Source organism: Podarcis filfolensis, assembly GCF_964270895.1.
Source record: "Podarcis filfolensis genome assembly, chromosome: 2".
Classification (NCBI taxonomy): domain Eukaryota; kingdom Metazoa; phylum Chordata; class Lepidosauria; order Squamata; family Lacertidae; genus Podarcis; species Podarcis filfolensis.
In genome coordinates, this window is record NC_139605.1 from 113,803,626 (window position 1) to 113,818,148 (window position 14,523).

Consider the following 14,523-nt stretch of genomic DNA (forward strand, 5'->3'; position numbering starts at 1 on the left):
AGTGCAATCCCTTCCAGAGCAAGTCGTAGACCTAATTTCCACTCGCAGGAAACACCCTGTTTTAATGGCACCTATCCATCAATGTTTCTAGAACCTGTCAAACACCTTCATATCCTCTCCTGATTACAATGGAATGCTGAGATAGAGCTGTTGAAGATGGAGTTCTGCTGTTAGGCAGATTCAGCACAGATTGGGCAAATTTATGGGGAATGGGAAAGCTGTGAGTAGCTAGGATTGGAACAGGAGCTTCAGAGTCCGTGTACATTGCAGGGGATAAACACTCATCCTCCCCACATGCAGCTTGCAAGTATCTAATGAAAGGATTCTTAGCCGAAGGTGCCAGGGTGTTGGTAGACTGTCGTTTCAGCCAGGCTGGGGCAGTGGATAGGGAGCTGGGCTGGATGGAGCCATTGCTCTGAACCAGCAAAGCACTCCTCATGTTCTTAAGCGTGTGGCAAGCACACCTCAGTCTGGACATGCTGTGATGTTCCTGATTATTCAGATCTTCCCCAGGTGCTGTAACAGTGGATCTGTCATGTACCAAAGGGGAAACAGTGTCATTATGCAGTACATGGGCTGACTTTTGCTCCCTGGCTTTAAGAATTATTATGTATAGCTAGCTACATTTGCAGAAGGGGGTGGGGGTGGGGAGAGATAACATGGGTATTAAGTCTGCACTTATCTCAGGAGGCGGCTGTGAGTGTTGCAATTAAGTGCGGCTTCTGTAAGCATGTCTGCACCTGTCTTTGTGCACGAGTTGACATACAAGCTGGTAGTTTTGAATGGCACTCAGCTACTCAGCTTATTGAGATGACGGACGCGTTTGGCTGTTGATTTGAAAACAACAACAGCAAACCGAGAAATTGCCGAAAAGAAAATGCTTCAAATGATCAAAATCTTTGCTGGGACCCCACACTGAGCCGGCAAACTTCTTAGGCTACGTTCTTCAAACAAGAGGTTATGCCACTCAAATGCACAATAAACCGTTTATACCTTTTCTTGTGTTCTTATTCTTCTGTTCTTATAGTGGGCTGATTCACAGGACCACATTGGAGGCAGATGAATAACCACATGGCAACTTTCTGCCTCGGTACTCACATGATAAAATGGGGCGGGCAGAGAATCGTCTCCCACATAGTAAAAGCACATGTTTCAGAGCACTTGTGAAATAAGTGTCTGTGCTCACAGGTGATCTCAGCTTTTCCCCCCTTCCGCAAACTATTAGCCCAGGGGTGGGGTGGTGGAGCCTCCATTGATGTCAACAGATTTTTCTTCTTTTGAGGCCAAGAGAAATGCAGGGCTGACTTTTGTCAGGGTCGTGACAGGGAATAAATTGGTTAAATTTCTCCTCTGAACATATTGCTGTCTTAATGACAACCCCCCCCCTCACACGCATACAGGGTGTGCTGCTGTTAGTGATTTTTTATTTTTTATTTTTTAAAAAACCTGGTCTTAATGCACTGTTAGCACTCAGATTTCCAGCTTTATTTCCTGGGCAGAAATCAACAAATTAAACGTTTTTCTCATCACTGCATCATTGGCATCCTGTCAAATAGCTGTTAGTGGCACAATCTGGTGGGAATCCTACCTGATGGAAGAGAGTGCAGTTGGAGTAATAATAATAATAATAATAATAATAATAATAATAATAATAATAATAATAATAATTTATTATTTATACCCCGCCCATCTGGCTGGGTTTCCCCAGCCACTCTGGGCGGCTTCCAACAGAACACTAAAATACAATAACCTATTAAACATTAAAAGCTTCCCTAAACAGGGCTGCCTTCAGATGTCTTCTAAAAGTTTGGTAGTTATTTTTCTCTTTGACATCTGGTGGGAGGGCGTTCCACAGGGCGGGTGCCACCACCGAGAAGGCCCTTTGCCTGGTTCCCTGTAACTTGGCTTCTTGTAGTGAGGGAACCGCCAGAAGGCCCTCGGCGCTGGACCTCAGTGTCCGGGCAGAACGATGGAGGTGGAGACGCTCCTTTATAATCCTTTATAATAATCAGACGTTTTTTGTGTGTATGTGAACTTTACAAGAGCAGGATAGTCTCCACCTCTTCCCATCAGGAAGGATTATTTTGACTCCAAGTAGAGGAACTTTGGGATATGCTTGCATGGCTTTGCTGAGCATTCAGCTGCTGGGGGTGGGAGCTGAATACTTAATTTACAAGGAAAGTATGAGTAAGTGTTCCTAAGTCTAATTCTGAAGCACAAGTGAAAGTGGATGTGAAGAAAGCTTTTATCAACTACATGGATACACCAACTGCACCCCTTCCTGGAGGACTAGGACCACGCTTTGGTAAAATAGGGGATTCACTACTGCAGTGCACTTCATGTGGAGCTGCCCTTGATTACTGTTAAGAAAGCAGAGCTAATGCAGAATGTTGTGGCCCTCTAGTTAACTTGTGTAAGTTGCTGAAAGCAGGTAAGAATGGTGTTGCATTCATTTCACTGGCTTTCTGTTTGCTTCTGCTCATGAGGCAAGGTGCTGCTTATTTGCTGTGAAGGTTTACACCAGCTGCATACCTAAGGAAGTGTCTTCTTCCATACGAACCCACATAAGCAAATAAAGACTTTCATGAAGGACTTACTCAGAGTGCTTTCTGCCTGCGAAATGAAATCTATTATATCACATGGGCTTTTTTGCTGTGGCACCCCAGCTGTGGAATTCTCTTCCTAAGAAGTCCTACCTGCAAGAGCTGGAAACCTTTCTGATGCTGCTGGACTCTAAATCCAATCATCCCTGCCCACTGGCTAAAGAGGCTGAGGCTGATGGGACCTGGAGTCCAACAATATCTGGAGGACCACAGGCCATGTATTTTTAATCTTTTGTTGGAAGCTGCCCAGAGTGGCTGGGGAAACCTAGCCAGATGGGCATGGTATAAACAAACATAATTATTATTATTATTATTAATAATAATAATATCCCTGCCCTGCCGCATGTCATTTTAGAAGGATGGCGATTGCTCGATTGTTTCAGAATGATTTTATCAGTCAATCAGAGTCAGTTACCAATGGTGTTTCATCGTGGTTTAGGCTGCTTTTTTAAAAAAAAATCATAGCCTATTTGTTTGCTACCTTGCACCTCCTTTTTTGGAGAGTAAAGATAGAAAACCATCACTGCGATGCATGCCCTGATACCCCTACACAGAGCCCTGTTTGTTTAGCCGCAGCCTTTGAGAGCGCTGCTCCACGCCCTGCCCCCACACCCCCGCCATATTCCTGCCCAAGCCTGCTGCTCCACGTCAGAGCGGTTTCCACACCTTTCCCCCGAGCCTGTCCCACGCTGGAGCCCTTTCCCACTTCTGCCCAAGCCCATCCCAAGCCAGCACCTCCTCACGAGACAGGGGAGAAGATGTGGAAGGAGCTAATGCAGCTCTCCTACGACATAGGTGAGTTGAGATTTTCGCGTGAGATCCAACTCCTGTTCAGGAATGTCAGAGGCGCTGAGCCAGTTGCTTCTAGCCTCCCATCTGAAGTAGAGTTCTGTGTAAGCGAAAGGCTTCTCTCACCTTCCTTTGCTATAAAAAGCAAGCTTAATACTTGATTGGTGCTGTGTTACAGGACTTCAGCAGGCATAGGCAAGATAATTGTGGGGCTTTCAGGAGGTGGGTACTTTCTAATAACCAGCATGGAATGGGTGCTTGTCCACACGCCTCTTAACGGCTGAACCACCCGTGTATGTGTGCCAGTGTTTCATCACTTTGTGTCCTTACATCTGAACTTGTGATTGCTCTCCCTTGGAAAGTATTTGAGAACCCCGTGGGTCTTCTTTGAGTAGAACTAGGAGAACAACCCAATGTGTGGAGTCCTTGGAAGAAAGGCAGCATCTCAGACGCTAATAGCAAATTCATTCTCCAAGTGTGGCTCCTTCTGTAGTCTCCAAAGGCACCACCCACATCCCAGAGGGAGGTATCAGAAGTCTTGAGGAAATCCCAGGGTTTGCAGAAGTTCAAAAAATCTTTAGGGGAACAGAACTTCTAAGAGAGGGAAATAATAATAAAGAAATGGCAGTCTGATGAGACTCGAGCACACTAAGTGAACATAGAAATGTAGATGGATTGGTAGAAAGAGGGAGGGGAGCAGAGGCAGCAGGAATGGATTATCCTGAAAAGGGGCATGGCTGGCTGGCTCCACGCAGCAACATTTTGCTACTAGCACCACTTGGAAAATTAAAAAAGAAAGGAAAATGAAAACCTCTTGTGGTTGCTTATTCTGTAATGACTCTTCTGCACGTGCAGGATATCTCTGGATATTTCTGTATTCATCAAGTAGGGTGGTCAACTTTCTTTCCTGGCCTTCCTCCAATGCCTTTAACAACTCGATAGCAAAAGAGAAACTTAGCAGGGGAAGCTTTCTCCATCACCGCACCTGCACTCTGTTGAAAAGCTCCGGCTGCTGTATTTCTGCTTGTCAGGCAGTTGTTAAAAATCAGGAGAGCCTTGCCAGGAAAAAAAGCTGGCAGTCCTATTGTTGAGCAGTGATGGATATTTTTGTGCAAATTAACCCTAAGAATCATACATATCCATGACTATTCAGGACATGCCTAGATACTGTTCTGGCAGTAAGCGGCATGCAAATACAGGATGGCAACGATGAGCTGTATATGTGGGGGTTTGGTGAGGAGTTTCAGTGTTTCCTGTACATGACAGTGTTTCATCCCATACTGGTCTTCTCTCTCTCGGTCCTCATAGCCAATAGGAACCTGACTGGATATGTAGCTCTTAAGGAGGTTGGTGCAGACTATGTTAATTGGATTAGACAGAGACCTTGGACAAGAGGCTCAGGGTCCACCCCCCCCCCCACAAGCCTGTCAAAGGCAATGCAGCAAGCAGGAGAAAAGATCTTTGACTTGTCTGTGCCCTATACTCCCCTGCCCTCGAGGATTAGACATGCTCATCAGACGTGCTGTCTGCAAAGGGTTTTTCCATGCTCCACAGTAACATCTACCTGGTGCATGTGGGCGGCAGCTTCTCTTGGCTTAGCATTAGCATATTAGCACCCTAATACCCGTTTTCTGGGTATGGAGAACCTGTGGCCCTCCTAGAGGCTGAGCAAGGTGGGGGTGGTGGGGGCCGCTTGACCCTGGTGTCATCTGTGGGGGGGGGGTGACATTGCCGCTGGTGGTGCCCCTCCGGGATGCTACCTGCTGCCGGCGCCCCCCCCGGGGACACACGCCACTGCTAGCTCTGCCTCTGCCCATCCCTATGGGCACTGTGCGGCGTGGCCCGTCTCTAGCCCCTATGGGTGGTTCACCCCGCCCCTATGGGCGGTTTGCCCCGTCCCTGGGCACACTTTCCCAGGTGCCCAAGAGGCTTCCTCCGCCACTGGGCCCTCCAGATGTTGTTGGACTCCCAACTCCATCAGCCACAGCATGATGGGAGCTGTAGTCCAGCAACACTGGGAAGGCCACAGGTCCCAACTCCTTGCATGTGTTGCACCAACATGGCTACCAATTTTGGAAAGTCCCCCTTCCCTCCCCAGAACAGCCGGATCATCCATATTTATTTTCAAGTCTTATGCAGTGGGGAGCACCATTTTCAGGGGCATCCCCATGGCAAATGCAACAGGTGCTTCGTGCCTCAGACAGGAAGAACAGCCTCACTCATTGTGGCAGGACCCTCAAGCAGATTGGCATTCTGTCTCCAACAGTGGCCAGCCGTAGGCACCTGAGAAGTTCATGAGCAAAGTTATGACAGAGGCGGTAGTCTCTACTCATCATCAAAGCAGTATGGTTGTTTGGCATGGCTTCATTTCGATATCAGAGCCAGAAGCTGTTTATCCTCCACCCACTTGATTGACTAATACTGTATGTTCTTAAGCAGTCACAAGGTGTGGCGAAGACACAGGCCACCATCCCATCTTGTGGCAATGAATTCCACAAGTGAATGAGCAAAGGTGTGAAGTAATTTAAATGTGTGCTTATGTAAGTTGTAGAACATCGTGTTTGCTCTGTGCATGTAATATTCCAGCTGCTATTGTCACATACATAAATAGTTTGGTCATCTTTGGACTTATTTGCTAATACACCCCTAAGCTGCCTACAAACTCATTCGGAAGCCTGCAGTGCTACGGGGCTTCAAGATGCATAACCCTCATTCGCAGAATAGTAAAAATGCAAGTTTTATATGTAAAAGGTGCGATTTTCAAAAACGGCGGGAGGTTGCAAAATCCACCTTTCCTTGGCACGGAATTCAGAAATCATGCTGCTGATGATAATAGTCATATTTTAGCATTCTCCACCATGAGCCCTCCAACGAACCCTGCTGTTCAGGCAGATATATTCCTGGACCCCTTTCTCTCTCCCCCCTCCCCAAAACCCTCTGGCGGCGCTTTTTCGCCAGAAGTGAAGGCGCGCAAAGAAAGCACCGGCCTGCAGAAAGCGTCGCCGCCTCGTCGCGGCGCGCGGGCTGCTGTCCTGCCACGCCAGGTGTGTGTGTGCGCGCGCGTGTGTGCCTTCGTGCGCGCGCGCTCGCTCGTTCTGACGACCCGGCCGCCTCCTCGCGTCCCCCCCTCAGCCCGGTTTCGGCGGCCGGGGGGGGGGGCGGGCACGCGGCGTGGCCCAGCGCGCGCGGCGCCCGAGAGGCGCCGAAGGTGGTGCGTTTCTACCTGCAGCTGCCACTGCGGAGAGAGAGCGCGTGTGGTGGGTCGGCCAGGCAGACTTTGAGGGGCAGGAGGAGCGGGTCGAGGAGGGGCGGCCCTCCCGCTCGAGGGCTTGGCGCTGAGTGTGCGTGTGAGTGTTTTCGGCGAGTTGGCTCCGGCCCGCTCTCATTGGGCGCCCGCCTTTGCGCCGCGGCCAATGGCGAGCCGGAGAGGGCGCGCGCGAGCCGCCTGCCGGGGGGTGTAGAGGGAGGGGGGGGGGAAAGCGTGTGTGCTTCGCTGCGCTGACATTTTTTTGGCGATGCCTCCTGTTACTCCGGCTCTGCCGCTCGCCAGCCCTGCTGCAGCCGGCGCTGCTCCTGCGCCGGCGCTGCTACTCCGGCCGCCGCCACCGCTGCTGTCGTCCAACCCAGCTCGCTCCTAGCGCTGCTGCTGCCTCCGCCACCACCACCAGCAGCAGCAGCAGCACCGCAGCGGACACGGGGGAGGCGGAGGAGGAAGAAGAGGAGGCGGCGGCAGCTGATCCTCTGCCTCGGCGGCTGCCTGCCATCCTGCTGCGCCGCTGCCAGACGTCAGGTGCTGCTCCGGCAGCGTGAGCTCAGCGGGGATGATCCTAGGTGAGTGACGCTGCTGCTGCCTCCTCCGGCTTCTGCACCTCCTTCCTTCCTGCCTTCCCGCCTGGGTCTCATTCACTTTTTTGCCCTGGGAATCCCCCCCCCCCCCGACACCCGTCCTGGGAAAAATCCCTTACTTATTTCCAAGGCTCCGATCCCTCTGCGACCAACCCCTATGGAGAAGATCCCTACTCCCTCCCCCCATAAAAATTGGGATCTTCGGCTGCTTGGGATTCGCGAAACGAAATAGAGAGGGGGTGGGAAGGGGGCAATGTTTCCTATTCCTTAATTTCTCAGCCGCCCCGCCGTCCCAGTGATGCTGCATAGGGCAGAATCTAGACTCCTCTCCCCAAGATCCGGATCGGGAAGGGACGACCGTGTGAATGCCGGGTTGCAGTGCCTCTCGGGTGACGAGTGAAGGGCAATGCTTGGGAGATCGTTCTGCTCGCTCTCGCCCTCTCACCCCATTAGAAAGGGGTTTGTGGTATTACGAGGGAACCCGTCACCTTCCTCCCATCTAGCATTGCATTGCCCCCTTTCCCCCTCCCCAAACACAGCTCAGGTCTGCGTCACAAGGTGGAAGTTATTGAACTGTTCTGAACAGCGCTACTTGGGGCGGGGGGGGGGAGAGAGAAGGAGGCACGAGGGCTGGCAATGCGGTGTCGGGAGCGGGGGGGGGGACACGGCAGAGGAGGAGTGCATTGGGGCAAATGTGGGGGGCAAACTACCCAGGGGCAGCCAGCGATTGCCTCCCTTGCAAACCACGGAAACAGGGCGCCCAGATGATGATCTCCCGCAAGTTGAGAAACACGACCCCCCCCGACCTTTGCCTGGCTTATGGAGGGTCTCTCTGATGAGCTGACCCCACCACTGGGTTGTTTGCCCAGAAGCTGAAGAGGAGGGGTGGGGGAGAGACAAGCTAGTTGCCAGGCAGGAGATATGGGGGGGGGGGAGAGAGAGAGAGAGAAAGGAAAGAGATGAGATGAATCCCTTATTCTGACAAACTGTCCAAAGCTTGAAGCATCAGTGTTGACCTAGATCTCTGTGCGTGAAGGGGGGGGGGGGGACGACGACTCAGAGGCTCCTCCTCCTCTCTCTTCCCTCCTTCACAGGCGTTTTCCTTTCCTGTTCCATGTGGGAGAAAGACAGGTCTGCTGTTTGAACCGGCTCCCCATCTTAGGTGGGGCTGCTTAGCAAGGGGTCTTTTCGCTTTCCAGGCCCCCCAACAGCAGCGTCATTGAGCTGAATGGTGGCTTGGTTGTTGAGCCATTGGGAACAAGGAACAGGAAGTGGGTTGGAGCTGAGAGCGGGGTTGCAGTCCTCTAACACGGGTTACTTTCCCTCTTTAGGTACCCTTGCATACCTAAATGAGGTTGTTAAAGGTAAAGGTAAAGGGACCCCTGACCATTAGGTCCAGTCGTGACTGACTCTGGGGTTGCGGCGCTCATCTCGCTTTATTGGCCGAGGGAGCCGGCGTACAGCTTCCGGGTCATGTGGCCAGCATGACTAAGGCCGCTTCTGGCGAACCACAGCAGCGCACAGAAACGCCGTTTACCTTCCCACTGGAGTGGTACCTATTTATCTACTTGCACTTTTGACGTGCTTTTGAACTGCTAGGTTGGCAGGAGCAGGGACCAAGCAACGGGAGCTCACCCCGTCATGGGGATTCGAACTGCCGACCTTCTGATCGGCAAGTCCTAGGCTCTGTGGTTTAACCCACAGCGCCACCCGCAAAAGGAGGAGGTTAAGGTCCTGCAAAAGGTGGCCTTCCTTCCCAAGCAAAAGCGGGGAGCAGTTTTGATCTGTGTCAAATGGCTGTGAGTACATGATCCATGGTTCTGGGTTACTTAATCTGGACTGAGGGACATGATGTTGTGAATGCAGTGAAAGAACAGCGCTCCCCACCACAAACATACATCTTGGCCAATCCGGAGGTACAGCTACGATGCATAAAATATATCCAGGGATGGATGTGCCCCTGGAGTTCCAAGCTGGAGCAGATCTAGGCTGCAGAGACAAGCTGGGCCAATGCCTCAGGTGTATGTCTCTGCTATACTAAAGTGCATTGAAAAGAGAGAGAGAGAGGGAAAGACTTCACTTTGAAGGAGGTTCACAGAGGAAGCTTGTCCTCCGTTGAGTGATACCCCCCCACCCGCATTCCAGTAGACATAATTGAGAGCCTTCTTGATCCCCCACTGCCTGGGGGCATAGATTCAATTGTAAAGGAGAAGCGAGCAAAGAAGTGACAGACCTTACAAATGAAACTTGGGGGTGGGGGGGAGATATTGACTTGGTTATCTCTTGGGTCCTTCAATGTGCTCTTGTTATGCTGCTGAGCACCGGAGAGGAGTGGGGAGCAATGTTTTAATTTCCCTAAGCAAGAAATCTTGAGCCGGTCCTGTTGGGCTATGATCCGGTCCGTAGTCATCGTCCCACACAAGGAAAACCTTGGGCAAAATGCAACTAAAAGGGATAACGTCCAGCATGCCTGAGTGATGCCCTTCAGAACCCCATCCTTCTCCCAGTCGCTCCCCCCCCCCCGCAATGACAACCTCCTATCCAGCTCTGTAAGTGCCCATCTTGACCTTGCAAAAATGCATGCGCTTTGGATTGCCTGTTGGCAAATCCCTCTTTACTAGCTGCCTGCCTGCTTTGCCTTGGCAAATGCGGGCATTCTCTCCACTCCACCCTGCCCCCCCCCCGCACTCCATCCCAAATTGGCCCCTGGCCTCTATTGCCTATGGCAGTGGTGTGGCCTGTCTCTTCCCAGCCCAGCCCCCATCACTATGGATCGCAGTAGCTTCCCCTTTTCTGGATGTCTTGCATCTCACAAGGGTCCTGAGGAGGAGCAAAGGTCTGACTTACGGGACTCTGCTGATCTGTGACCCATGTTGTTCAAGCCTGGCAGCCACTTGCCTACCTGTCTGACCTGACTCGTTGATAAAGGGGCTCGGTAACTCGGCCTTCCTTCCATTCACAGTCCTTGCACTTGCATCCTTCGGCTCCGCTGTTGCCTTTTAACTGATTTGGGAGAAGGGCTGTGCATGCAGGTACTTCTCCCTGTAGGACTGGGGAAGAATCCCTTCCTGAAACTCTGAAGAGCTGTTGCCAGTCAGTGCTGACAATACTGATTTAGATGGACCAGTGGTCTGACTCAGAATAAATCAGCTTCCCGTGTAAGAATCTGCTGCGGGGATTGAAAGGATTGGGGGGAGAGGGAATGGACTGACTTTATCTCATTCTTGGGCCTCCAGGCAAGGCTTGGAGTTTACTGGGGAAGCTCTCGCTGCCTCTGGTCTGTGCTCACAGCCCTCCTTCTCTCTTTTTGTCTTTCCCCTTACACTTCCTTGCCTATTTCTAATTCTCCACTATGTCCTAAACATCCCTCCCCTTTCCTCACTTTCTCTTTTCTGTATCCATCTGTCTCTCTGCTCCAGCTCTGGGTTTCATGCTGCTGGGTAGCTTGTGTGTGTGAGACATGGAATCGGGCCAGAGTCCCAGGTATTTCCCAGGTAGGTGCCAGACTTGCCTCTGGGGTGGGAAATGCCACACAAAGATTCCATGGCACGGCCCTGTGGCCTGTGACTTGGTTTTGTTTCAGCTCCGGCTAATGCAGTTCCACTTACTGACCTGGGCTGAAGAACCTGTGGCCCTTTGAGATGTTGTTGGGCACCACATCCCATCCCCTTGCTTGTATGGCCAGGGGAGATAGGAGTTGTGGTCTACAAACACCTGGCGGATGACAGGTTCTCTGTCCCCAACTTATTGTTAATTCTTTCTCCCACTTCCTCCTTTTCCACTGGGGAATCTTGCCATGGTCCAGCAGAGACATTGCAGCCAAGATTCTCCTAATCCCTAATCTAGAGGCTTTCCAGATTCAGTCATTGCATATGGCTTGGAATTCCTCTGCGTCAAATTCCAACACAATCCTGGGCTTCATTGCACACAGTTGTGCAACAGCCAGCTTCAGTCCTGATCAGCCATTGAGAGGATTTGCAGATGCAGGTGGCAAGCTACGTTGTGACAGAAATAGTGAATAATAGCGGTCAGGTGGCTGTGTTCTGAGCTGTAGGGTCATTCCAGTGAAGATTTCTGGAAAAGATGGTGGCACAGTCAGTTACCAAGGACAAAACGCACAGGTTCCATGCAGTGATCCCTTGCTGCGGTGATCACGGGGCATGGAGTGTCTCCAACAAGAGGCGTTCAGAGGCAGTGTATGTAAAGGAGAGTTTAGAGAATGGCAAGGGTGCCTGTAATGTCGGTGATGAACTGTGCTAATAAGATGAGTGAGTTGGTCTTGGGTAATGGGATGGACAGCTGGTGAGTACAGGGCAACAGAACAGCAGTGAGTGTGCCTAGGAAAGGGGATAATAGTGTAAAGAGCGATGACAGCCACTAACTGGGGTGGGGGGATGCCATGCAGTGCCGAGGGGTTGATCATAATAATGTGCTGTGAAAAGCAGTGATGGAAGTCCTTTGAGTAGTGTGGTGCCTGGCAGGTCAATTGTGGGGCAGCAGATCTACGTGCTCTGCAGCATCAAGATGGACCCCAGTTTATCAAGTGTGCTCTTGAGGCAGCAGCTTGGGCTGAAATTCAGCCCCTTTTCTTCCAAAGACTCAATGCCTTATTGTTATTACTGTTTCTACTACTGCTGGCACGAGACTTTGCAGGTTTATTAGCTTCCCAAACCATTCGATTTAGCCTTGCACACATAACGTAAACCAGGGGCAGCAAACTTTTTCAGCCGTGGGCCAGTCCACTGTCCCTCAGACCTTGTGGGGGGCCGGACTATATTTTGGAGGAAAAAATGAACGAATTCCTATGCCCCACAAATAACCCAGAGATGCATTTTAAATAAAAGGACACATTCTACTCATGTAAAAACACACTGATTCCTGGACCCTCCGCAGGCTGGATTTAGAAGGCGATTGGGCCGGATCTGGCCCTCGGGCCTTAGTTTGCATACCCATGACGTAAACTGTCCAGTGAGTCTCAGTGTGCAGTGTGTTATATCCCCTGGGAGTCCAAACTGAATTTGGCCCTCCTTGCTCAGGCTGGCTGGGGGAACTGGCCCTGGTGCTGTTTGCATTTCAGCTCCCTTGGCCAGTTTCTCAGCCAAATTTGCTTTGTGCTGCCTTTGGCATAGCTGACTGGTTGTTGTCAATTATGCCAGAGGCTGAATGTGTCCAGGATGCGCTGTTAAAAGACGGGTCTCGTTCAGCTTTTGCTTGGAATTGAGGGCTGTCTTTTTCTTTCTTTCTAAGAAATCAGACTATTGGCCTGACTAGCTCAGTATTGTCCACTTACTCTTCAGGGATTCAGGCAGGGGACATTCCCAGCTCTACCTGGAGATGCCAGGAGTTCCACCTGAGACCTTCTGCAAGCCAAGCACTACCACTGCACTGCAGTCCTTCTCTCCTGATCTGCCTGACTCCTCTCTTATCTCATCTGTTTTGAGAATGCGCGAAGAAGAGGGTTTTTTGGGGGGTGAGGGGTGGGGAGTTTGGATGGACAGAAACATCTAGAAGCAGAGTCAAAACACAGCCAACATCCCAGACACTGGTGTTCAGGGAAAAGATGGAAGAGTAGGACTCAAGACGGTTGCATTCTTTGACGATGGCCTTTGGCTGACAAAGTTATGTGAAATAAATATAGCTCCTTCTGTGTCAATTTGTATCATTCCACATTAAGATCAAGAGTTCAGCTTTTTGTCCTGAAGGGAAATGGAAAGGAGTATCAGCAGAATGAAAAGGGGAAGTGTGTGTGTGTGTGTGTGTGTGTGTGTGTGTGAGAGAGAGAGAGAGAGAGAGAGAGAGACTTGTCCAGGTGGCTCCAAAGCTTCTCTTAGCATGAACTTGTAGGTCTAGGCTGGAAATAAGAAGTGCGATGTGTGGCCTGTATCCAGTCCTAGTCCCACACCACACAGAGCAGACCCATTGGAATTAATGGACACATATAACTTAAATTTCATTACTTTCAGTGAGTCTACTCTAAGCAGGACTAGGGCTGGAGAAGGCTCGCCCCCTTTAAGTCAGTGGCATCTTGCAGCACACGTTACTCAAGAGTCAGGCTGCCCCTGCTGCTATTGGTATAGAAGGGCTCAGTGTTAGTTTGTTTGGTGCTGGAGCAACTTAAGAGTTCCCTTTTCCCTCGCCACACCACAGAGCAGGACACTGACCAGATTTGCTATCGTTCTGGATGGAAAGCAAATGAAAATACACTGTGCTGGAAATGAACCACAGACCCTTCTTCCCTGTGGCTCTGTGCAAACTCTTCCATGTTGTGTGCCTAAATTAGTTAGCTTAAGGCTTCAATGCCACAGTGAGGACTGGTACTGATGTTGCACTTCTTACAAGATTGGCTCCAACTCTTCTTTGATGCCAGAGTTTTCCAGCATCCTCCTGATTTAGGTGGCTGCCTTTTGGCCAGGATGCTGTGACAAGACTCAACCTTAGCTTATTATAAAACAAAGAAATGTCTAAGCCTTCTGTTAGGCTGTTACAGCAACAAGACTCTGGGCCAAGCTACCTGTGATCAGGAGCTGAGCTTGCTGTGCGTTGAAAGAAGTCCTTTTCTCATGGGTATTGTTCTTCTCTTGATGACTCTACTGAATTTGGTGACTCTCTTCTCCCCAGCCTCTGTGGTGGGATAGGCAGTGTGTTGCCCTCCAGGTGTTGCTGAACTCCAACTCCCAGCCATTGTGGCCAATGCTCAGAGATGATGGGTGTTGTAGCCCCAGCAACTACTAGAAGGCACCAGGTTGTCTATCCCTGTTCTATGCTGTTCTTTCTTATTTTATGCCAGTGATTTTTCAAGCTTTAAACCTTTGGCAAACCCTTTTCTTATTGGCTTGGCTGCCAAGGAACTGTGTCCATGCTGCCAAGGATTCTGGAACATGTTCCATAGTATATGTTTGGTACATGTAGGGCATTGGCCCAGATGCCTGGCCTTCGCTGTGTGTTGTCCCATGTGAACTTAAGGCACACTAGTTAGAACAGAGGAAGGGAATCAGATGTTGTCTTGGACCCACAACTTCCATGAGCTCAATCCAGCATAGCCAGTGGCCAAGGATGATGGGAGCTGTAGTCCAAAAATATCCAAAGAGATGCATATCTCCATCTCTGGTTTAGATGGCTCCCATGAGGCTGTTAATTGCATGATTGGTGGACCAGCTCTCATTTCAGGGACTCTTGTCTGCCATTTCTTGCCCTGTCAGTCATTACCCCCTGAAAAGTTTCTGCAGGACTCCAGGGATCACCCAAACACAGTCTGAAAACCGCTTCTCTTGGGTCTGCAGCTTCC

The 14,523-nt window shown here is 50.5% G+C and overlaps 1 protein-coding gene across 9 annotated transcripts in view; it reads left to right on the plus strand.

Annotated features, from left to right (window-relative positions):
• ZNF385A (zinc finger protein 385A) overlaps nt 1-14,523 on the plus strand; it is a 198,261-nt gene that overhangs the window by 38,199 nt on the left and 145,539 nt on the right. For 3 of the 9 annotated variants that reach the window (XM_083599407.1, XM_083599414.1, XM_083599418.1), the window contains exon 1: nt 3,121-3,398. The exons of 2 other annotated variants lie outside the window; for them this stretch is intronic. In XM_083599407.1, the coding sequence (XP_083455533.1) occupies nt 3,362-3,398 (37 nt within the window). In that variant the 5' untranslated portion in view covers nt 3,121-3,361. Of the gene's footprint in view, nt 1-3,120; nt 3,399-6,837; nt 7,224-14,523 lie in introns of those variants that run through there. 4 more of the 9 variants (XM_083599412.1, XM_083599408.1, XM_083599420.1 and 1 more) reach the window with 4 other exon arrangements.